The sequence below is a fragment of the Cynocephalus volans genome, chromosome 7 (assembly GCF_027409185.1).
Source record: "Cynocephalus volans isolate mCynVol1 chromosome 7, mCynVol1.pri, whole genome shotgun sequence".
Classification (NCBI taxonomy): domain Eukaryota; kingdom Metazoa; phylum Chordata; class Mammalia; order Dermoptera; family Cynocephalidae; genus Cynocephalus; species Cynocephalus volans.
This window is the reverse complement of record NC_084466.1, coordinates 132134533-132158847: the sequence shown is the minus strand read 5'-3', so window position 1 is coordinate 132158847 and position 24315 is coordinate 132134533. Positions and strand designations below refer to the sequence as shown.

Genomic DNA, 24315 nt, shown 5'->3' with positions numbered 1-24315 from the left:
TGGTGTTTCTGAGTGATAAGGGTAATAAGAACAAACCTCTTTTGTTATTCACAATAAGTCCCTTTCAACCATACTTGAGTTTATGCTAAGGAGATGAGTACAAGGATGGGGGCTGGTTGCCAGAGTAACCAACATGTGATTGGAGGGTTCAAACTTTCAGTACCACCCAGAGGGACTAGAGATTGAGTTAATCATCAAGGCAATGCTTTTATCAATCATTCCTGTATAATGGAACCTCCAAAAAAAGCCATTTGGAGAGTTTCATGGTTTGTGAACACATCAAGATGTTGGGAGGGTGGTGCACCCCAGAGAGGGCATGGGAGACCATGTACTCCCATCCGCACACCTTGCCCTATTTATCTCTTTCAGGTGGCTGTTCCTGAGTTGTATCCTTTACAATAAGCCAGTAATGGTAAGTAAATTTTTCCTGAGTTCTGTGAGCCGTCCTAGCAAATTATCATACCTGAAGAGGAAGTTGTGGGAACTCCCAATTTATAGCTGGTTGATCAGAAGTTTCGGAGGCCTGGACTTGTGACTGGCATATGAAGTGGTGGCAGTCTTGTGGGACTGAACCCTTAATCAGTGAGGTCTGCACCAACTCTGGGTAGTTAGTGACAGAACTAAATTAAATTGTAGGACATCTAGTTGGTATCTACATAGAACTGAAGAATTATAATGTGTGGAAAATCTAGACATTTGGTGTCAAAAGTGTTCTGAGTGTAGCTGGTATTTTAAATGTTTATATTATGCAGAAGTATATGGTAACTTTTAAAATATATATGTCGAAGAGTATTTTAGTAATATTTGGGGAAAATAATTAGGGTTTTGGGATGGCTGGGAAAGCATTATTTCTCCTATTTAAAGTGCTAGAATATAGTCTCTGAGCATTTGCTATCCAACACATTTTCAGACATAAATTACATCTGAGTAACAAAGGATGCTGTATAGGGTGGAAGGAGAATTGGAGAAATGGAGAGTTTGGTTTTGGACATGCCAAGTTATAAGAATTTGCATTTTTCTCAGAAGTGAACTTGAATATATTCTCATAATGTTTAAGAACCGTTTTTACTTCCTTTTCTGTGATCAGTCTACTCATTTCCTTTGCTCATTTTTCTAACGGGTTATTGATCTTTTTCTTATTGACTTGAAAATAAGACTTACACATATGCACATTTTTTGCTCCTCCTCCAATTTGAGGTTTTTCTTTGATTTTGTTTACAATGATTATTTTGCCTTTTTTGGTGGCTAGTTGGTATGGGGATCTGAACTCTTGACCTTGGTGTTTTAACACTTCGCTCTAACCAACTGAGCAAACCAGCCAGCCCGACAATGATTACTGTCACGCAGATTAAAAAAATGTGGTCAAATAAGTTAATATTTCCTTTTATGGCTTCTGGGTGTTACTTTATATATAAAACCATCTTCCCTTCTTTCAGGATTAAAAAAAAAAAACTCTGCCAGTTTCTTCTATTAATGCTTTCTTTCATTGTATAGATTGATTGAAGATATAAATGTGTAAGTTTGAGGTATAAATCCAAAATGTTTTACCAGATGGCTACATGGTTTTCCAGCTACTGGGTAATACCAGATACTGAATAGCTCACTCTTTCCTCATTTTTTGAAATGGCTACCTTTAGCATATATTAAATACCTATATGTATTTGGGTCTATTTTGGACTTCTTTATTTTGTTCCAGTGATGGAGCTTTGGACCATACTGTTTTATTATCTGCTGATTCCAGTCCTACCTCATTACTTCCCTGGATATTCTTTTTTTTTAAAAAAAGACGACCGGTAAGGGGATCTTAACCCTTGACTTGGTGTTGTCATAAACACACTCTCCCGAGTGAGCTAACTGGCTGCCCCTATACGGGATCCAAACCCGTGGCCTTGGTGTTATCAGTACCACACTCTCCCGAGTGAGCCACAGGCTGGCCCTACACACACATTTCTATTCCTAGCGTATTTCTTTCTTTCTTTTTTAACTATTGGAAAGGAAGTCTTTTCTTCTATCTATCTTTTAACTAGTTATAGTTCAGATATCTGAGGGTTACTGATTTATCTTTAAATTTGTACCCTGGAACCCATACCAAATTTTCTTACTTTTTGTCATAGTTTTTCAGTTGACTCTTAGGCTTCTATGTGTAAATTAAATCACTTCTGCAAATAACCAATTTTCACCAACTCCTTTCCAATTTTTATATCTTATTTTTTTCTCTTGTCTAACTGCTTTTGACCAATACCTCCAAAACAATGTTAAATAAGAATGGGCAGTTTTGGTTTTTTTTAGTTGTTATGGAAATGTTTCTATCATTTCCCTGATAAACATGATGATGGCTTTCAGATTAAGACAGATGTTAAGAATGATGTAATTCAAGATTGATCTCAACTTTGAGAAATTAAAAAAAAATCAAGAATGAATACTGAATTTATTAAATTAATATTAACTGTTATTATATGTAAGTTGTCTAAAATGATGTTTTTGGAGTTAATTATGAAAAGAAAACTTACACTAGACTGTCTTCATTAAAGTCCGGCTGAAGATTCTCCAGAGGAAATAAAGATCTAAATTCAATTCCCATATTGAAAAACACAGCTGCTATATCAGACAATGACGGGATCCAGGGCCAAACTGGTGAGTCACTGAAGGTATCTAGTAACATAAAACATTATATTATTCCAAATTGTGGTCTACAAACCTACATTTGCAAGGTGATAGTCTGCATGTGAAACATGATTACAATGATTTTATAGAAATGACAGCTGCTAATGATATGCTAACAATATAGTTAAGTTATAGAATGATCAGAGAAATTATAGATTTCCAAATAAATGTGAAGGAAATGACATTTATGAAGAAAATATCTAAGAGCGATGGATAAAAGGGTATAACTCAGAAGGAGTAATACATTTTGAAACTGGAAATAACAATGGTAAATCCCAGCTACTGATAACACAAAGACTTTATTGTCTTCAGTGTCTTTATAGTCTTAAAACCCTAAAACAGATGAAACAGGTAAACCACAATGCTTCTTTTATTATAAGAGCTGTTAAAGGTGAGAAATCAACCGCCACACTTTTGCAATTAATGCTTTCAATCTGCCTTAGTGCATTATCAGTATAATACTGTTGCTCACAAATAGGCCATATAAAACTAACTGGCTAAATAAATAAACTTGCAACTATTTCCACTTACCCAGCAAAGCCAATGGTAATATTAGGTAAGGATTGCTACTTGCAAGATCTTATACCCTTTTTCTCAATGCAACTAGAAAAATGCAGATACTCACTTTTGATTGGAGTTTCATTTCATTATTGAAGTCTTGATTACAAAAATAATTTTTATTCCATATTTCCAAAAATACTAACATTGAGCAATATGAAAGAGACCATATAAATAGCAACCAATAATACATGCTGTACATCACAGTAAATTTATATACTTACCATTTCTAATTGTTATTTCCATCAATGTACTTAAAATCTGCACTGACACAATACAGTCTGTATGAACTGACATCATCTGTCAAAAGTAGATAAATGGTAGGGTATTTGAAAGAGAGAAAACATGAGTATTTACTATTTGCTAGGCACATATAAAGATGTTTTATGTGCATTTCATTTAATACTTAAAATAAATGTATCAAGTGGTACTATTACACACATGAGCAAACAGACTCAGAGAGATTAAATACCCCACCCAATGTGCTACATGTGATACATTGGAGAAGGTGGAATTTAAATCCAGGTCTGATTCTGAAGTCAGGGCTCTTTCCATTCTAACATTCTGCTTGTTTTTACAACTTGCATTTATAATTAGACAAATATAACATTCGAAACTATCAAAAAAATGCCTTTCTAGTATGTACCATGACATGAAACCAAAAACCAAAAGGAAAAAGCTCCTAGACTCATCACATCAGAAACAAAAATCGAACTACAAACTAGTAAAAAAATTTGAAAAGATAACATACAAATAAATAAACAAATATACAATACACCTTTTAAAAGATGCTCAATATCACTAGTAATCAAAACAATGCAAAGAAAAACAACAAGATATCATTAGTTGACATCAAAACTGGCAAAGAGCAAGAATATTGATCGTACCCAGTATTCACAAAAGTACTAGAAAAGAGGTAAGCAGTATTATGCTTAGTGTAAGTATAATTTGGTAAAAATTTTAAAGTAATTTGGTAATACTTATGCTAAGTTATTATACTTATACTTTGATCTAAACAGCCTTTTCACACACAGGAATTTAGATGCAGAGACAAATGATTAATATTACTTTTACAAGACAATTTTTTGGGAACAAAATCTCAAAAAAATCTTTTTAGAAATCATATAACATATTGAAAGTAATTTTAAAGTGGGTTTGTAAAGAAACACATATTGTATTTCTATTGCTCTTTCTCTTTTCCTTAGGAGCCATAGATTATGATTATAATAAATTTAAATCTAAACTGTAAGGAGGAATAACCCAGACTCTGCTTTCAATTAGGCATATGGCTTGTGTCACTTCAAATACTGTGTGAAAATTTTTTTTTGCTATGATGCCTGTGTTGTGAAGCTCTGCCACTAGGAGGCAGAACCATTCACAGACATGTTGCACACAGAAACAAGGTTTTGATAATAATTTTTCATGGGGGGTGATAAATTCCAGGGTGGGCAATACAGTAATTTCAGATTAATAAATGTTTAAAGAATTATATACAGGGTCAGCTTGTTAGCTCAGTTGGGAAAAGCACAGCCTTATAACACCAAGGTCACGGGTTCAGATCCCCATACCCGCCAGATGCCAAAAAAAAAAAAGAAGGATATACAACAATCTAATGTTTATCAGTTGAGATTGGGTTAAATCATGGTATAGCCTGACCAAAAAATAGTATAAAGCCATTAAAAAGCATTATAATATATCAATAAAAATACTCAATAATTTATCGTTATCTGAAATAAACAAGTTATTAAACATATTCACATGTTCTGTTTATCTTAAGTTACACAGCAACTTTTGTATGCAGAGAACAATCTAGAAAACATTGACCAAAATGGAACAGCTCCTGAAAATTAGGGGTTGGGAGGAGTTTAGCCTTCTTTTTCTAAAAATCTTATCCTTTCTATTTTACTTGAACGTGGCACAATGAAACATGAATTCCCTTTGATAAAGGTTAAAAAAAAGAAAAAGTAGTAAGCTCTTTCTGGTCTACTACATTTAAACACTCATAAAAATCACAAAAATGCAAACACTTCTATTACATTTTAACAATTAAATTTACAAAATACTAGTTGGACTACAGCATTTAAATGGATTCTGACATACTTTCTAAAAAATACTTACAAGTTGGTAAAGCCTCTCCACCATAAAAATGAACTTGGAATTGAAAAGGAGAAATGAGACTGTCTTACACAGACAAAATGCTTAATGAACAATTATTAGTTTGGTTTTCCAAGAATAAATATGAAGAATATAAAAAACTACTTACATGAAGATAGCCTTGTATATTATAATCAGAGTTTTAAAGGCTATAATGATGGGCCCACATCAATAAGAGAAAAATTAATATAGATAAATGCAAAGTATTACTTGTAAGTTTAAGAACAGAAATATACAATTAGAGAATAATGAAGCACTGGCTTGACAGCAAATTTTGAGTTGTAATAAATATAAATGTGTGGGTAGGATAGGTGTCTAAGAGTCTCACCAGAAACTGTTGGTAAGACTGACCTTATCTGGAGCACATGTCCATTTACTGGAGGAAAGGGGGCACTTCAGGAGTAACACTGACAAGCAGTTATTCCTTTACTCAAATCTCATCTTAACAGAAAGGCCTTCATGAACTACCTTACATATAAAAAAAGCAAACCTTCTCTCCCACCCTGGTATTTCCTGTTATCAACCTTAGCCTACTTTAGTTTTCTTCATAGCATGTACCATCTGACATATTATATTTATAAATGTGTACACACACACACACATTTGTTTATTGTCTGTCTCCTCTATACTAGAATGTGGGCTTCATGAGATCAGAGACACTGATTTTTCCATTGCTGTTCTCTCTAGTGCATAGCACAGATGGCACTCAAAAATGCCAGCTATATGAAAAAATGAATAAAAGATTGTACTGGAATATCTTTCCAGTTCTTGCCAAATAAGATTTCTTGAAATACCTTAAAGCCCAGAGTAGAAACTCCCTATATTTTTCCCACTTCTCACTTCCTATATAATAATTACAGTTCTCTGACATTAACACAATATTTTTTCTTTTTTAAATGTGATTTTTGGGGCAAACATGTACCTACTGTAAAGGATTCTTTTATATTATGAATCCTTTCCCCCTAATGTATATTTTTCATACATTTAGGATTTTATTAAAGTGGAATACTCCTGTAACCTGAGAATACCTCTGTCATTCACAATCTTCTTGCTTAAGGAAGGAGGATAATTCCAACCTAACTGGGCATTACTGTAGTACTTGTCAATACAGAACTTAGTGTAGTGGAAAAAACCCTGTTCATAGCCTCCTGGCTCTGCCAGCACACATGGTATTTAATCCTGAATGGTGTCTTCTGGATGATATAAATATTGAGTAATAAACTTCTATGTTGATGATGTTTTCTACCTGAAGGACCAAAGTATAGAGTAACACCAGGACTATATACATAAAATCAATGATACCACTGATATTTAAAAAGTTACCACTTAAATAAAACAAAAGTTAAGAGAATTAAGTGGATTTGTTAAATATGAATCAAAAAAAGAAATAGTTGGATTTGCATTAAAATATATATATACATATGAATAGGGAAATATTAATATGCAATTAAAATCCTGAAAATGTATACAGGTACCCATAAACACAAAAAAACATTAAAAAGAAATTCAGGTATGTAAGCATTAGAAGACCCCTTCTAACACCAACTACGAGTACAATACTGATTTACCGATGTGATGAAATGTCTTAAGCACAACTAACATTTTGACCATCCTGTACACTACCTGCATTATTACTTCCTTTATAATCACTTCACATTGACTCTTGCTTCATTCTAACCCAATGAAATCATAGGTTTGATGTGCTAGATTAATTTTTTCTCCAGTAATGTGTGAATAAAATTATATTTAAAAAGTTTGTTTTGGAGAAATACAGAAGAAGGCAACTATAATCCCCCAAACATTTCTCTTACCCGAAACAGCCACTTTAACACAGGTACAGGACATTGGACATAGTGATAAGCAGAGGTAAGGAAACCTTGTGTTGTCAAAAAAATCTGATCTGTTTTTCCCGATCTGAAAAAATAAAGTAAAATCAATATGACTTTTACCTTGATGGCAAAACACTTCTACCACCACCACCACGACCACATCTGACATAATTAGGGAAATAAGCAAGCAAATCATCCTCAGTCTATAGAGGTGTATTTTACACAAATATGGATGGGCTACTCATAAAAGAAATTCAATTGATGGCCTAAAGCTGATCTAGTCTGTTGGCTTGGTTCCATACTTATCTGGTGGACAAAGCTATATTTGCTGGCAATGTTGAGAGAAAAACTATCTTATAGTAGTACATGCAGAGAAATGCCGAGGTTGTGAGAGAAAAACTATCAAGTCCCAGGACATTATCTGCTTTTGCCAGCTTGAGAATATACTTCCTAAAACTCAGCACCAGAATTAACGTGAAGACCTCAGATATCATGCACCGAGAGAAATAAGAACAGCCTGGGCATTGTGGTAGAGATTATTAGTTGTCCATCCCAACACTTATTTTCCCTTTCTTCTTGGTAACTGAACCCCGATTTTTAGCTGGGCGTACTGGTTGCCCAAATAAAGATCACTTCCCGGCCTCTCTTGTAGCTAGGGGTAGCCATGCTAAGTTCCACCTAACTAACCGTGAGTACAAATACTGTGTGGGATTTCTGGGAATCTGAACATAAAGGCTAGATAGAGCTCCAACAGCATCTGGAACAACAAAGTGCTAAGAATGATGAAGAAAAAAGATTATATGGTGAAACCAAAACATCAGCTCTGAACTTCCTACCTCTGTACTTCTTTCACATGAGAAGAAACATACTTCTTGTTTAAGCCCCTGTTATTTTGACAGTCACTGTTATTATATACCAGTCTTAATTCTAATAAAGGCACATAATGTGCCAAACAATTATCCTACACTGCTTCCTATAATTAAATAAGAAAACCGAAAGAACAATAGTAATAAGAGTAGGAAACTAGATAGGTCATAATAGAAATTAGCCTTCTAGAAGATTACACTGGTCAGAAGTCTTTCAGAGATATTTTTTTATGCTGAAAAAAGTAAAATGTCTATTTTTCTACTTACTTAAGAATAAGCTTTTCTACAGCACTTTGTCCGATAAAACCAGAGTCTCTTAAATCCAAGGTATACTGATTGAAAATTTTTCCAGAATTGAGGAAATTAAATATTTCTTCACCTGGATGATGATCAGGAATCGCATCAATTGTAACTGAAAATTTCTTTAGAAATTCCCTGAAAAACAAAAAAAGTCATTCAATACCAGACAGCCATACTGCATATGGTTTTGTACATAAAAATTGGGTGCACTTTTTTTTATGGCCAACATTAATCCCAGATTAGAAGACAAGTATGAGAAAAAGTACGTTTTGCTCTTCCCACTTTTTGCTAGTTAGTCAAAAGCCACTAAATGTGTCTGTGAGAAAAAGAACAATAACCAGGAGAAAAGACAAAAGATGTAAATTTGGCCCTAACATGTACCTTTCAAATCCATCACAGATGGATTAGAAACGCATCACAGATTATTCACTAAGTAGATAGCCATTAATGGCCTATTTATTTTACAAAAAAACCTAAAAAATGTAAAAACTTAATAGGGCATATATACATTACAAAAAATGCTGTACCTGTGCTCTTCCAAGAGGCCATCCTCATCATCTGTACTGTCTTCATCTCCGATTCTGATTGGGGATTTAATGCCTCGGCCCTGCCTTATGTCTTCTTGTAGCTGCTTCTGCAGTTCATCTAGCCTGAGAATTAATTGAAAGAATGCCATAATAAATAGTTTAGCCTAAAAATAAAAAAATCTTTATATCTAAAAGAAGTACCAAGAAAAACACTTATTAAGTACCCTGTTTATATCTAAAAGCAATACCAAGAAAAACCCTTAAGTATCCTGTTATATGACAGATTTTGTTATACTATAGGTCAAAATCATGTCTCCCAAATACAGCATGATATTCAATACAGTATATATCATTTTCACTAATAACACAGAAAGTCTATTTTAAGTCTTAGGCTTTTACCCTGGTCCTGGTATGGTATCAGAATAGTAGTAGTTCTGTCGCAAAAAATCACTTAAATATTTCTTTACAGCTAGGACTTCAAGAATCATCTTCCCGAATCATTTGAAAAATGGCAAAGAATAAACAACACTAAATTTGATTATCCTTTCTAATCTTTAATGCTCATTTGACTTCTAGTAGACCAGCAACCTGCTAATGTTAATTAGGCTTTCTACCAGCAGTAACTGTCATTGTCATAATCATCCCAACACCTAACACTTACTGAGCACTTAATATGCAACAGGCACAGTATTAAGGGCTTCAGGCATCTTTTAATCCTCATAGCAACTTCATATAGTAGTTTATTATTACTGATTTTACAGATGAAGAAACAGACATCATAAAAGCTAATTTCTTTTTTTTGGCAGCTGGCTGGTATGGGGATCCAGACCTGTGACACCCTGGGATTATAAAGCTGCACTTTAACCAACTGGGTTAACTGGCCAGCCCTCAGAAAAGCTAAGTAACTTGCAAGAGCTTGCAATGCAAGAAGCTGGGATTCAAAGCCAGAGTCTAGTTCCACAGTCCACAACTCCAAAATTAAGTTATTTTAACCCAGGTTCTTATTCCCAGCCACAGCCCCAAACAGTAGATGAGTACAGTAGAACAGTAAATGACCAGTAAATGTACTGCTCTATCACTACAGGAAAGTGTCAATCATCCAATCAAACTAGCACCTCTGCTTTTCTCCTGTGTAATATTCAATTTTAAATAAGCAACTTCGGAATTCACATCAAATCACATGAATTCATAAAACACAAAGAATTTTACAATAGAGACAATTTCTCTAATTAAATTCAGAAAGGAGAAAACTTTTGACCCATGTATTGTCTGAAAAATTCCTACAGTTAACTAGTTGGTTATCAAGTTTGAGATACATATATACCAACTTCCATATAATCAGATCAGCTGAGTTCTTAATGAAGTTCTCTGGGCTAGTTTCAAGGATACTTCTTGATTTAATCAGGAATATATTTTCCCCCTCTCATTAGCAAAAACAGTCTGCAAGAAGTCACATAAATTTCATTAGGATCATTATGATCCTCAACTTTCTGATTGCTGTGAGTATGTGTGTGCTTGCATGTGTGTGTATGTGCTGGGATGTTCATCATAATTCTAAATTTTCCCTCAAAAGAGTAACTTTGATGTAGAAATACCACGTCTGGTTATGCTGGTTTCAAAACTTGGACTTGGTAAACATACAAACATTTTAAAAAGTTCTACCTGTGGAAACAACAAAAAATTCAAACAACTCAATTAAAAATGGGTAAACGATCTGAACAGACATTTCTCCAAAGAAGCTATACAAGTGGCCAATAAGCAAATGAAAAGATACTTAATATCATTAGTCATTAGGGAAATGAAAATCTAAACTATAACGAGATACCACTTCATATCCCACAACCATTAGGATGGTTAATATCAAAAAAAAAAAAAAAAGGGAAGAAAAGAAAATAACAAGTGGTGGTGAGGCTGTGGAAAAACTAGAACCCTAACGCACTGTTGGTACGAATATCCAGTGCTGCAGGTGCTATGGATAACAGTATGGCAGTTCCTCAAAAAATTAAACAGAATTATCACATGATCCAGCAAGTCCACTTATGAGTATATACCCAATAGAAATGAAAGCAGAGTCTCAAAGAGATATTTGTACACTCATGTTCATAACAGCATTATTCACAATAGCCAAAAAGTGGAAGCAAAGTGTCCATCCAAAGAAGAATAATCGAAATGTTTTATACACATAATACAATGGATATTCAGCTTTTAAAAAAAATTCTGACATATGATATGACATGGATGAACCTTGAAGTTATTACGCTAAGTGAAACAAGCTAGCCATAAAGGGGCAAACAGTGTATGATTCCACTCTCATGAGGTACCTAGAACCGTCAGTTTCATAGAGATAGAAGGGAGAATGGTAGTTGCTAAGGATAGGAGGGAAGGGGAGAATGGGGAGTTATTTAATGGGTATGAAGTTTCAGTTTGGGAAGATGAAAAAGTTCTGGAGCTAGATGGTGGTGATGGTTGCATAACATTGTGAATATACTTACTGCCTCTGAACTGCACACTTAAAAATGGTTAAAATGATAAATTTTGTTATATACATTTTACCATAATAAAAAATACACAAAAACATTCTAAAACATGTGCTTTCGATCAAGAATTTCAGCTATCATTTAGATACTAATTGTGATAAGCAGAAAGGAATTTATACTATTAGTTAATGCAGCATATTATAAAAATCTGGATCTTTTGAGCCAGGCTATGAACAAGAAAGCACATATTATCTCTAACACAATTGACAAGAGAAGAACTGTTTTAATGGTATTAGCACAAAATGCATGCTAATTTCCTATAATTTTTTAAAGGTAAATTAAAAGTAAGCAACACAAACAAGCAGTATATTAAGTTTAGCAAACTAATCATGATGTTAACTAACCTTTGTGTATCTTCCATCTCCTTCACTAGACGCTCTAAAGTATTTGTGTAAGTCCCACTGTGAACATGTTCCTAAAACAAAAAAGATTTAGAAATACTTTATAACGTATCTTAGTACAAGAACTGGAATGTTTTAAGTTATTCAAAGTACTAAAGACTATTTTCTACTTCAATACTCTGGGTCAGGATAATACCTTTCTTAAAGGAGAATTTTCACCATCATGCTTTAAATTTAGTATTTTGTACTGCAGGCAATTTGACTTTACCATCTATTAGGAAAGGCACTATTTATAAAATTCTGCTAGACTCAGAATCTAACTGCCAACACCCAAGGGCTCTATGGCTGCCCTGTTTTTACTTTAAAGTTCTATTTTAGTGGAATCACACTACTAATTTTTAGGTGTTACACTGGAATATTAACACCTTCCCCACCAAATTTTACAGGCATGTTAAAATTTAATTCAGCTTATTCCCAAGATAGAATGAAGAATTTTATAAATAAAATTGCACACCACAATTAACAACATTTCTACACTCTACCTTCATTTACAGCAGTGGTCTCCAAAGCAGGGGGTGTGCAAGGTGATCCATTGGGGTGCAGGAAGAAAATAATAGAACTTCTATTTATATGGAACTTCTATAGAAACTCCAGTAGAACTTAGTCTATAGTCACTTCTATATAACTTCTATAGGAAAATACTTTTTTCTTCTTTCTTTAAATTCTGTTTTTGCATATGCTTTAGAAAGTACACAGTTATTATTATAGTGGTAAATGTATATAATCCATAAGTATACACATATATTGGGGTACATGCTCAAAAAGTTTTTGTACTAATAGAAGTGTGTGTGATCAAAAAAGTTTGGAGACCACTGATTTACAGTAATAAAACTAAAGATATGGGAAACTCATTTACCAAACAAGAATTGTACCAGTTTCAGTCCAATTATGAACTGTAATAAATATTAAATTTTAAAATAGTTCTAACAACCCAACCCTCTTTCACTAATCAATCCATCTTTCTCTCTTCAAGTAAAGATAAACATCACAGAACTACTTACAGTATAGCCGGATGACTGAGATCTAAGCCCCTTGGAAAGAGCAGGAGGCTTTCCTGTAGTTGCAGGAGCCTGACTGAAGTTCATAGCCATTATTTCTTCCAGTGATTTTAATGTTTCTTCTTCCTCATCACTGTCTAGGTTGTAACCTAAACTTTCTTCATCACTATCAAAATCACCCCTTAGTTTTCTTTTCAGTGCATTGCTATCTACATTGGAATTTCCTGAACTCTCTTTATCTGAAGGGGCTTTATCTGAAGGTGCTGTAGGGCTTGGGATACATGGCACAACTTCCAAAGCAGCCGGGGGAGACTTTGTAGGAGTGCCATATTCTGAACGCAAAGATCCCCCAGAAATTTTCCCTGAAGATACATTAGAATCAGCCTTATTAGTCTTTGCTTTGTGTTCCTTGTGTTTGGAGGATTCTGTAGAATGCCCAGAACATTCCCTAGATGAAGAACGCTCTTTATCTTTTTTAGGAACTGAAAGAGTGCAATTTTTAGCATTTAATGGTACCCGAGGGGAACCAGCACTTGGAACATGGGAAAGTAAAGGTAGAAGTTTTGTCTCCTTTGATGACACAGGGCTAGCAGTTTTACTTTTCTGAAGGTTGCTAGCTTTTTTAATTGCAGATTTTTCCTGAGGTAAAGGTAAGTGGGGTTTCTGCATCTTAGTCTCTTTGGTACTTGCCACACGGATTTGGTCGCTATTCCTAGAAGAATGGTGGCCAGAATTTGAAGGTGCCAAGCCTGCAGAGGAGCGATCAGTTTCATCATTCGGTTCCTTGGATATATCTTCCAAGCGCAACACATCACCAGGTGTCTTCAGTGCAATATGTTTTATAAATTTTTCTTTCTGATGTGGTCCATCAGGACGCTTCTCAAGGAAGAACTCTTTTGCTTTTGGTAGCATAGATTCTCTTGTGCTTTTCAGATCTGAATCCACAGAGTTCCTTTTTCTTTTGTCAGGGAATTTATTCTGTTTAGAGCCTGCTAAAATTTAATTTTTGTCAGATCAGTAAAAAGTATACTTTCCTACTTTAGTAAAGCTTATTCAGTGAATATCTAGAACACCCTTAGAAAATGTTTAAATTCTAAAAGTTTAGGCTGAGATTATCTACCACATATGGAATGAGGAAAAAGAGTTAATACTATCGTGTGTCAACTGATAAATACTGGTGTCCAAGAAATTTAAAACTAATGACAAGTGCTCATTTTCATTCCAAAGTTATTAAAAGTTTACTATCTTAACAGAATTAAAGGTATCACTCCCTATAACATAAACAATTGTATATTTGTACCAAGGAAAAAATTCTAAAAGCACATCCCCTAAAAGTAGATATTTTTTAGACCTAGGACTACCTGGTTCCAGAAATTAACACTTCTACATCTAAATGTACAGTACCTTAAAACACATATAGGATAGCTAGTTGAAGGCAGATAAATTTTAATTTGTCCCTTAAAAATAAAAAAATTCACCCAAGTCTTCTCCCCCTAGCATTTAATTACTATTTTTTCTTTCCCACACGTCCCTCTAGTCTTTTAGCCATGTTATGGGTAGAACTGTGTTTCCACCAAAATGATATGAAGTCCTATCCCTAGGTACCTCAGAATGTGATCTTAACTGCAAAGAGTCTTTATAGGCATAACTGAATTAAAACGAGGTCATTAAAGTGGGTCCCAACGCAATATGACTGGTGTCCTTATAAAAAGGAGAAATGTGGACACAGAGACAGACATGCACAGAGGGAAGACACACAAAGAAAAGATGTCATGTGACTGGAGAGATGCAGCTACAAGTCAAGAAATGCTAAGAATTGCAGGCAAACACCAGAAGCTACAAGAGGTAAGAAGTATTCTCTATTAGAGCTGTCAGAGAGAGCATGGTCCTGCTGACACCCTGATTTTGAACTTCTAGCTTTCAGAAATGAGACAATAATTTCTGTTTTAAGCCATCCTGGTTTTGGCACTTTGTTGCAGCAGCCCTAAGAAACTAATACAAGCTGTCCATGTTCATCAGTAGCCCCAACCAGAAGCACATTAATAGCCATTTAAGTGAAGTTAACCAGTTTTTAAGTTAGCCAGTTTTAAAAACTTCATATTATATTTAAAGATGTGACACATCCTTAATCCACTCTTTAAAATTAATTATTCATTAAAAATTCACTATTTCTATGAGTTACAATCAGTATTCTCAAAATCAAATTCCCCTAAATCAAATTTTCTTCACATGGACAAATGTTTCCACTCCCCAACAGTTTGATTAAAAACCCCAAAAACCAAACTCAAGTGTTATGCAATTATTATTTGGACAGCTTGATCAACACATAATCTGGAAAATTCAATTTATAAAAATGAAATTAACCAATCAATTAATAAACAAATGTCCTGATCTCTGTTCTTGTACAGATATCTCTCATTACCTGAAGAAATCATTCCATGCCCACTCAGTTTTCTGGGGACAAATGTCTTGTAAAAAAGGACAGGGGTTGGGCTGGCCAGTTTAGCTCAGTTGGTTAGAGCGTGGTGCCGATAACACCAAGGTCCAAGGTTCAATCCCTGTATAGGCCAGCCACCAAAAACAAAACAAATGAACAAACAAAAAAAAAGAACAGGGGTCACTTACATAATGAGAAATCAAATGACGTTTTTTAAAAAAAGACTTGGGGTATAGTTATACTTATTATCTTAAAGAATGGGGAAAAAGCTACAGAGTTGCCAGTTTGAGTTTTGTTCCATTTTCTTAAAGAAGTCAGACAATTTAAATATGCTAGTAAAGAGAAATTCCTGCTTTGCTCAGGAATTATCCAGGACTTATCCAGGAGGAGACAGGACACGTCAGCTTACTAAGAGCTTTTAACATCTGGAATTAGAGGAAAGTGAACTGGTAATGCAGGTAGGCTCCCCTTTTACAACCTCTCTAGGGCAGTGGATTAACTGCAAAATTTTCATGATTCTTTTTGCACCCCTTGTACAGCCTGTAGACTAAATATCTGTTTGATAGTTTTTCAGATATCTATTAATACATAAAATACTCAGATATAAGAGGAACTGAGTTTGTAAAAACAAAACAAAACAAAACAAAAAAAAAAAAAAAGAAAGAAAAATCCAATGTCCATTAATGGAAGATTGGTTATTAATAAATTATGAAATGGAACTGGCCAGTTAGCTCTGTTGGTTAGAGTATGGTGCTGATAACACCAAGGTCCACAGTTGGATCCCTGTACCAGTCAGCAAAAACAAACAAATAAATGAATGAATGTACTAGGGCTGAATTAAATTTGACCTCAGAATTCAGCCAAAGGACAAGGTGCTGGAAGACCAAAGAGCCAAAATGCCTACTACTCTACCAACATTTCTGTAGTCCCTGAACTTGTGTGTAATTAACAATTGTACGATTATGTATATCACCACCACAACTGATAAAAGTAACAGTAATAAGGTTAACTAGATATACCATGTGGATTTTTTTTTTTTTTTAAAAGATGACCGGTAAGGGGATCTCAACCCTTGGCTTGGTGTTGTCAGGACCACGCTCAGCCAGTGAGCTAACTGGCCATCCCTATATAGGATCCGAACCCGTGGCCTTGGTGTTATCAGCACCACACTCTCGAGTGAGCCATGGGCCGGCCCACCATGTGGATTTTTAATGTCTATTTGCCATCAGATACAGTAAGCATTCTTAATATTATCTAGGGTGAAAAATCTCCTTATGTCCTTTATATACTGAAATTCTGTTGACATTAGTCAACTGAAATATAAATGTATATTATTATGAGAATACAATGCTATAATTAGTAATGATCATGAAATACATGAAAAAATATTAGAAATAAAAATATAAGTGAAGACGACCACTGTAAATCTGCCTTTGAACATGGGCAGAAAGCATCTTTTTCAAGCGATGCCCCAAAACTTCACTACATGGGATCATATAAATGAAACTACTTCAGTCATGACTGATGAAATTTGCAAACCCAGGAAATAAAGAGGAGAATCTTTTTTTTAATCTTGAGTCATTATCAGAGAAAAAACAAACGCTGAATAACTTGGTAGTAACACCACCAGCTAGCCCCTACTACTGGCAGAACTAGCTTAATAATATTTTGTTCTTGAATTCACCTCAGTGCAAAGTGATCTGTCTCTCTGTACCTGTTTTTTTTCTAAAAGTAATCACATTATAAGGTTGTGAGGATCAAGTTAATTAAATAAAGGTACATAGAACAGGGCATGGCACACAGTATGTGCTCAATAAATACTGACTATTCTTATCATTATGTCCAATGTATCTTACCGAATGTAGGAATCTGTAAAGTCCATTTTGTTGTTGTTTTTATTTTTAAAATTATGTGTTTTTTTTTTTTTTTATTGGTTGTAAAGCCCATTTTCCAAAGTTTGTAGTCACAGTAGAAAAAAAAAAAGTCTGATATGGCAGATTATGGACAGTTGTTATTTCTGGGGTCTTTTCATTTTACGTGTTATAAATTTCTGTAGTGTTTAAATTTTAATGTTCTATTTTCTAGTTTAAAAAAAAGAAAGATACTTCAAGAATTACTGAACTAACAGTAGCTGTCTGCTATAGGCTGGTATTTTCTCAAAGAATAGATACTAAAAGTACAAGCTAACAGCATGTAGGTGTCCTTGAAATTTGATGTGAAAAAAGGATCTTTGTATTCGAAATATTGGGAAACACTGTTTGAATCATAACAGTTTCAACCTTATAAAAAGCATCTGCCACTTAACACCAAGACCTCAGATAGTAAAATTGCAGGAATGTAAGATTATGCTTCTTGATGTAGTCAAGGATTCAGAAGTAGAACACTGAGACACATTGTTAGGAACTCTTGAAGGAGGCAAAGAAGAGTTTAGAAAAACCACAGATTACATACACTAAATTTAAGAACTATTCTTTTTGAATATAACTTTACCAAACTCTTAATCTAAGACACTAAATTCACTTCTAGGAAGGGAACTATGCATTTAAACAAATTTGTTCACATAAGCAGTGCCGTTAAGATGCAAATTTACTTAGAAATGAATAAATTTTGATTCTACCTGAAGTAGGTTCCCATGAATCAGAAGAGGATCTTTTTCTTGAGAGATGTCCATTTACCTATTAGCAAAATGAGAACAAATTAATTAGGAGTTGGGAGCAGTATAAAGAATATGAACTTTTCTTCATAACACTTAAACATAGATTTCTAGATTGAATAAATCAGGCACCTATATTTGGAGGTAAAGTCTAACTTCTATAACAAAATATTTAAAGATCTTAAGTTTTATCATAAAAATGAAGGGCATTGTATGATAAAAATGTAAAAAGTCATAAAATGAAGTCAGTTTTCATAACGTTAATTTAGAAATTTACACTAATAACTCAAGATTGATATTATATTAGAACACTGTACAGCAGGTTGAGCATCCCTAATCCGAAAATGCAAAATGTACCAATGAGCACTTTCTTTCTGCGTTTTGGATTGTGGAGTTCCAGATTAGGGACACTCAGTCAGTATGTTTTCTGAAAATATTCCAAAATATCAAATCTGAAATACTTCTGGTCCCAAGCACTTTGGATAAGGGATATCCAACCTGTATTATTCTGATAAAGAAATAGCAAACCTAATATTTGCCAATCAAGTGAATACAACTCACTTTTCAACACTTCTGTTTAAAGTCTGATGTACCACCAAACACTGAAATCTTAAAAAAATGAACCAAATATTTCTAACCTCTATTGTTCATTAGCTAATCCCACTGGTTAAGGCACCAAATTCCTTGCAAAGGAGCCTTAGGGTTTACAAACATATCTTCCAGTAACATACAATGCAATAATTTCTATTCACTCCTACAATGTAATAGTTTGGTTTATTTTTGGTCTACCTGGTTTTAAGATTTCATAATACCTTATCAACACCACACTTTTTTCCCCCTGCAGTTGGCCAGTACAGAGATCTGAACCCTTAACCTTGGTTTTATAACAACATGCTCTAGCCAACTGAGCTAACCAGCTAGTCTCTTACATTGCACTTTCTTGACATCTGATCTTCCTCTGTTTGCTCTATATGTAGAGAGGCACTTTGGAATTAACAAATTGATTTTCTAGGGGAGATGGACAGCTTTTATGCTAATATAAATTTGGTCTATTTAAAAAAAAACTTGATGACATTAATGTATTTGGACAGTTTTCTAAGTTGTGACTATCTAAGATTTCTAAGACTCATATTCTATTTAAGACATACAGTACAATCTAAACCAGTGGTTGTCAAACTTTAAAGTACATCAGAATTATCTGGAAGGTCTACTAATTGCAGACGTATGGGCCCTACCTCCAGTTTCTGTTTCAGTGGGTCAGGGGTGGTGCCCAAGAATATGCATTTCTAACACCTTCCCAGGTTGTACTGATGCTGCTGGTCCAGGAACCACATTTTGAGAACCACTGCTCTAAACCACTTCCTGTTCTTTTAGATCTTCCATTCCTCAAGTATCTCCCTTCAGCAGAACCTGATTTCAAAATGACTATTATCTGCCTAAAAAAAAAAAAATGCTTACTTTCCTGATTAGAAAAAGATCTTTGTTACTGGTCTGAAAAAATTAAAGGCAAGAAACACTTTTTTACTGAGCTCAATGAAGGGCAATTGGAAGAAACCTAATGAAACCAGTTTCTACACAAACTGTGTATCAGTATTTCTTTAAAGAAAGATACCAATGTGATGTAACAATTTTAGATATTTTTAGATTTAGTATTCTAAATATGATATAGCAGTAGAAAAGCTAATTCAGTGATTATTGCACATACCAGGTTTGAAAGATTACTCTTTCCAGGTATGACATTGTTCTGTTTACTTTGTTGCTGTCCTGGTGTACATTTTCTTTCTATACTAGTGGATTTTAAGGAAAGACTGCTTGCTTCTGAGAAAGAATTTTCTGAGTTGATTCTCTGCTCCATTTGCTCCTTTCTCAATTTCTTTAGTTCTCGTTCTTTGCAGTAAGAAGCTAGTGACAACTGAAACTTAGCTCCCAAAGGGCTTTCTGCTTGGTGGTGCCTGGATAGGCTGCTCCTGCTGCTAAGACTTCTGGAGCTGATCTTGAAGATGTCAGCATCTGTCACTGCAGCCTGCTTTTTGGAGTCTGCATTGGTCTTTCCTCGATCTCTATCACTCTTCTCCCTGCTATTTTCATGAATGAACAGTGACCTTCTTCTCTCTGGAGATCGATGTTTCTTCTTTAGCGTCTTCATCTCTTTTGACAAGTGGTATGAAGGAACATAGATATTTGTTCCTTTGGATAAATATTTGGAGGCTAGTGAGACACAAGGCTGACGTGACTCATGTACACCATGATCTTTATGGTGCTCTTTAACACCTTTCATGAAAGCTTCTAAAATAGTGCTCTTTTCTGATGGCACCCTTTTGGGTTCAGATTTTTTTGGTAAAGATAGTTTCCTTTCAAACTGCTCTGTCCCAGCGATGGAAAATCCACTTTCTCCATATCTGATGTTTGATTTTTGTGGAGAATCCAACATATGCCTGCCTAAATAGCCAATTAAAACACATACAAATTACATTATTAAAAATAACACAAATGTATATTTTACATATTTATCTTAATTATTGTTTAAAATATTAAACTAAAGCTATCACAAAAAATTTCAAATTGATAATATTTGGATAATGACACACACTTTATTGGGAGGGGAGGAAGAGAAATCAAGATATGGTTTATGTCGACAGCTTTACTTTCATAAAGCTCCCTTTTGCTATACTGTGGTAATGTCCCTATGGCTCTATTTATGAGGTAAGTTACTGTATTAGAGAATCAAAATAGTATGCATTATGAACATTAAATTATTGACTCGAATATTTTAAATAAGAAGGCATAACAGCAAAAAGTCTTTCTTCATAATGCTTAGAACTTAAGTATATCTTTGTAAAAAAAAATACTGCATCTTCATTTTCAATTTTGAACACTATGTTTAATCAAATTAGTTAGAGTTTAGAGTAGGTTTAAAAGTTGAATCCATGTCTCTCCTCACCCCAAAATATCCCACAAAAAATTCATTAACAGTATACATACCTTGTTTTGAAGCTGGTTTGAAGAAATCTATAATTGACTGCTTCCTGAAAATAAAAGCATAACTAATATGGTATCACATAAGCAAATATCAAAACCTCAATAATTCAGATTAAATGGAGAATGTTAGGTTTATTGAATATAGGCTGCATTTCACTATCTGGTTTAATCAATTTCTGACAATGTCAATAATACTTGCTAAGATGACCATAAAAAAAATTGAAAAATATAATTTATCACTTCCTGTAGGAGTTCATTTATAAAAACACAGCTAAAGTTTATATAATCTACAGTACTAAAATAAGACAGGAGTATGGATCCAGGGAATTGGCATAGAGTGCCTCTAAGGACTGACACACTCATTGCTGCATGGAGAATGGAAGTTCTTGGGGACAGACATCTGATCCTGTTTGATGATATCTCCAGTGATTGGTACAAAATAACACTCAGTAGATATTTGTTGAATGAATAATGGAGATTATAAAAATGGAGAAAAACTTGAACAGACTCCATAATACCAGTAGAACAGTAGATGGTAGAATGGCAATATGGCTGATTCGGGCTGACCTCAGGAGGCAGTTGAAGAGGAATGTGCTGGGCAAAGGCAGAAAGGATCAAATACTAAGTTTATGCACTCTCTTTATACACTATAGTAAGATGTTAATCTAAGTAAAAGCACAAATTGGCAAGAGCCTTCACAACTAAATAAGTAGTGTTTCAAATTCTTAATTTTTTATGTAAGAATCCTTAAGATATTTACAAAAATAACACATGCCTGGGAAAACCACAAAACAAGGAGAAAAGGAAGTTAACAAGTAAGTAAAAAATAACAAAAACCAAATTGCTTTAATTTTTAAAGATTTCTGGGCTGGCCAGTTGGTTAGCTCAGTTGGTTAGAGTGCCAACTTATAACCTTGTAAGGGTGTGGATCCCCATACTGCCAGCTGCCAAAAACAAACAAAAATCCAAATAAAGATTTCTGTACCCTAAAGTGGACACAAAATGAAACAGTACCATATTACTAGAATGTGTATTGATCTGTTCATGTATTTAGCATTGTTAGCTTCAAAAAGGGAGATATTATCACATGCACAGGAAATTAACTATCTGGCAACTTTTGCTAAAATGTATTCATTTTACTGAAAGAGAATAAGCTGTAGACTACCCGTTTCCCTAAACATTATTCACTATGAGGTTGGAATGCTCAGTGAAAACTTGAACAATCCAAGTCCCCTGAAGGTTAAGCTTCTTCTACATCTTGTACACTTTACTGATCACGTTAGAAAAGCAATGCACATCTTTACTGGTGTACTGAGAGTCCGCCATGTTTGTCTGAGATGTTGGCAGAAAAACTAAGTGGTTAAGAGATGAATGTGAGTGACAGGCTATGGAAGAATATATGCATTTGTTTACATCTCTTCCCTAAAATATTATATCCCAAGCTTCTTTTCGATTAATACGTCAGAAAGCGAAAAATGGTTTTGAAGAAAACATATAAGAAACCTGTAAAATAACCATGAGTGTAACTTAAGAGGTAATAGTTCCTGAAGTTCATATGCACAGAAATGTCCATTACCTATTTGTAACTCGTTAAAAAAAAACGTGCAAGTTTCTCAAACCCTATCTGAAGCTTCTGGGACAAAATGTGTTTTATAATCCTGAATTTATCAGATTTTAGAGAGGCGATAACTTGAATGTATTATTTAAAGCCCCAGTGGGGTCCAGTGCTGCAATCCATAATCAAAGACATTAATATTTCTCCAGCAAAACTTAAGAATATTCACACTTAATGGGATAAAGCCCTTACATTAGTTCTGGCCAGATTTGGTTGCTAAGATGTGGTGCCAAACGTACTGAAAACTTGGTTTTCATAGCTTTCTGGCCTTCAGAATAAAGATAATGGATTGTGGACCTGCACCACAATATTAGAACATGAATTTACTATTAGAATATTAACAGCTTTTAAACTTAAAATAAAAAAGACAGTACCAAGTTCGCAGAGAATTTAAACATGTTTTATTGTCAGAGGATGTCATTTGATGAAACTTCCCATCTCATTACATAGCTCCCATAAAATCTTTACAAAAAAACTGGCCTCTTGGAGAGGCGTAAAGTTACTGAAAGAGAAAACATATCACATTCCAAATCTGTATGTTCTTTTAAAGTATGAATTATCGAGTACACTGGACTACAAGTCTGGATTTCCTCCATCACATCTTACATAATTTCACCTAGAGTATAGAAAAGGTTTATACCACTAAACCACTAGGATCAGAACTGAGAACGTACAGAAAACAACCTAAATATGCATTAAGCAGTTAGGGCCGAAGTTAAGCTCTTGTAAAGGTCAAAAATCACGTTCTACCTAAGGCGGGTTCTCCGTAGCCATCCAGGCTGGTGGTCCCTAGACCGAGCAGCTTCCCAACTACGGAAAAGGAAACTCCAACTCCCAGAAGCCCCTGCGCGGAGGTGAGGCGGGGGTTTGCCAGGCCCGGGAACGCCAGGCCTGGGCTCGCGGAGGATGGCGGGAACTGGAAAAGCGGCCGCCGCAATCCTCCCCTCATACCCTTGCCCCCGCGACCCGGCCCCTTCTCAAGCCCTCTGCACGGTACCTGTCCCCAGGACTCTCTGTTCTCTTTCCCGCTGCAGCAGGGGCGGTACTACCGGGTCTCAGATGGCAGCGCGGGGGCGACGACCCCGGGGCTGGGGATGAGGGGAAACCTGGCCTAGCGAGCATGCAGCGCCTTGTCATGTCGGTGCCGCTGGCGATGGCGGCATGAGCTGTGGCTGGAAAAGTTGCGTGCGTGGTTGCCGTCTTGCTGCTGGGACCCCAGGAGGCTGTCGGAGCAGAGGTGGGCGGCACCCCCTTCTCTCTTCATGGCGGTTCTCTCTCTTCGGAAGTGACTCCGGTGTGAGCGGGAAGGAACCTGAGAACCAACAGGGGGTGGGCCTTACTTGAGGCATCGCGTCCTGATTGGCTGGCACGGCAGTCATTCTGCAGGTGGCGCAATAGAAAGCCGCAGCCCCTCGGGAGAAGGCGGGGTTTGGGAAGGGGGAGGGGAGGAAGAAAACTGTCCCCTCACCCCGTCACGTGCGCCGAGGGCGCGCGCCCCGCGTCGGGGCCGCGTCGGCCTTGGCGGGCGCGCGGGGGCGGGAAGGCGAGCAGTCGCGGTTGCTGCTGCAGCTGGCGATACCCGTCTGGTGGAGGTTGAGGAGTGAGATTTGCTGAAGTAAACCCGAGCCCGGCAGCTGCCCTTCGTGAGGATGGCGAACAGTTGGGCTTTATGTGTCATACAATTGTGCCTCAGAAATCCCCAGCTGTTCATTACATCGCCTCTTTAACATCTCAGGCCAAAGTGCCATAATGCTGTTACCATTTCCTCGTTAGTGTGCACAGCCCAATCTGAAGACT

At 35.6% G+C, this 24315-nt stretch overlaps 1 protein-coding gene across 3 annotated transcripts in view; it reads right to left on the bottom strand.

The window, feature by feature from the left end:
* Positions 1-23788, bottom strand: part of SLF2 (SMC5-SMC6 complex localization factor 2) — a 44560-nt gene extending 20772 nt beyond the window's left edge. For 2 of the 3 annotated variants that reach the window (XR_010024057.1, XM_063102597.1), the window contains exons 1-11: positions 23516-23788; positions 20907-20950; positions 19630-20363; positions 17889-17946; positions 12838-13826; positions 11780-11850; positions 8899-9021; positions 8339-8506; positions 7188-7290; positions 3447-3522; positions 2511-2652 (exon numbers count right to left, since the gene is read on the bottom strand). Coding sequence is in view for 2 of the 3 variants with exons in the window: in XM_063102597.1 (XP_062958667.1) it covers positions 2511-2652; positions 3447-3522; positions 7188-7290; positions 8339-8506; positions 8899-9021; positions 11780-11850; positions 12838-13826; positions 17889-17946; positions 19630-20363; positions 20907-20950; positions 23516-23655 (2648 nt within the window). In the remaining variant the exon portion in view is untranslated. The remainder of the gene's footprint in view (positions 1-2510; positions 2653-3446; positions 3523-7187; positions 7291-8338; positions 8507-8898; positions 9022-11779; positions 11851-12837; positions 13827-17888; positions 17947-19629; positions 20364-20906; positions 20951-23515) is intronic. The other variant, XM_063102599.1, reaches the window with a different exon arrangement.
* Between the last annotated feature and the right edge of the window lie 527 nt (positions 23789-24315).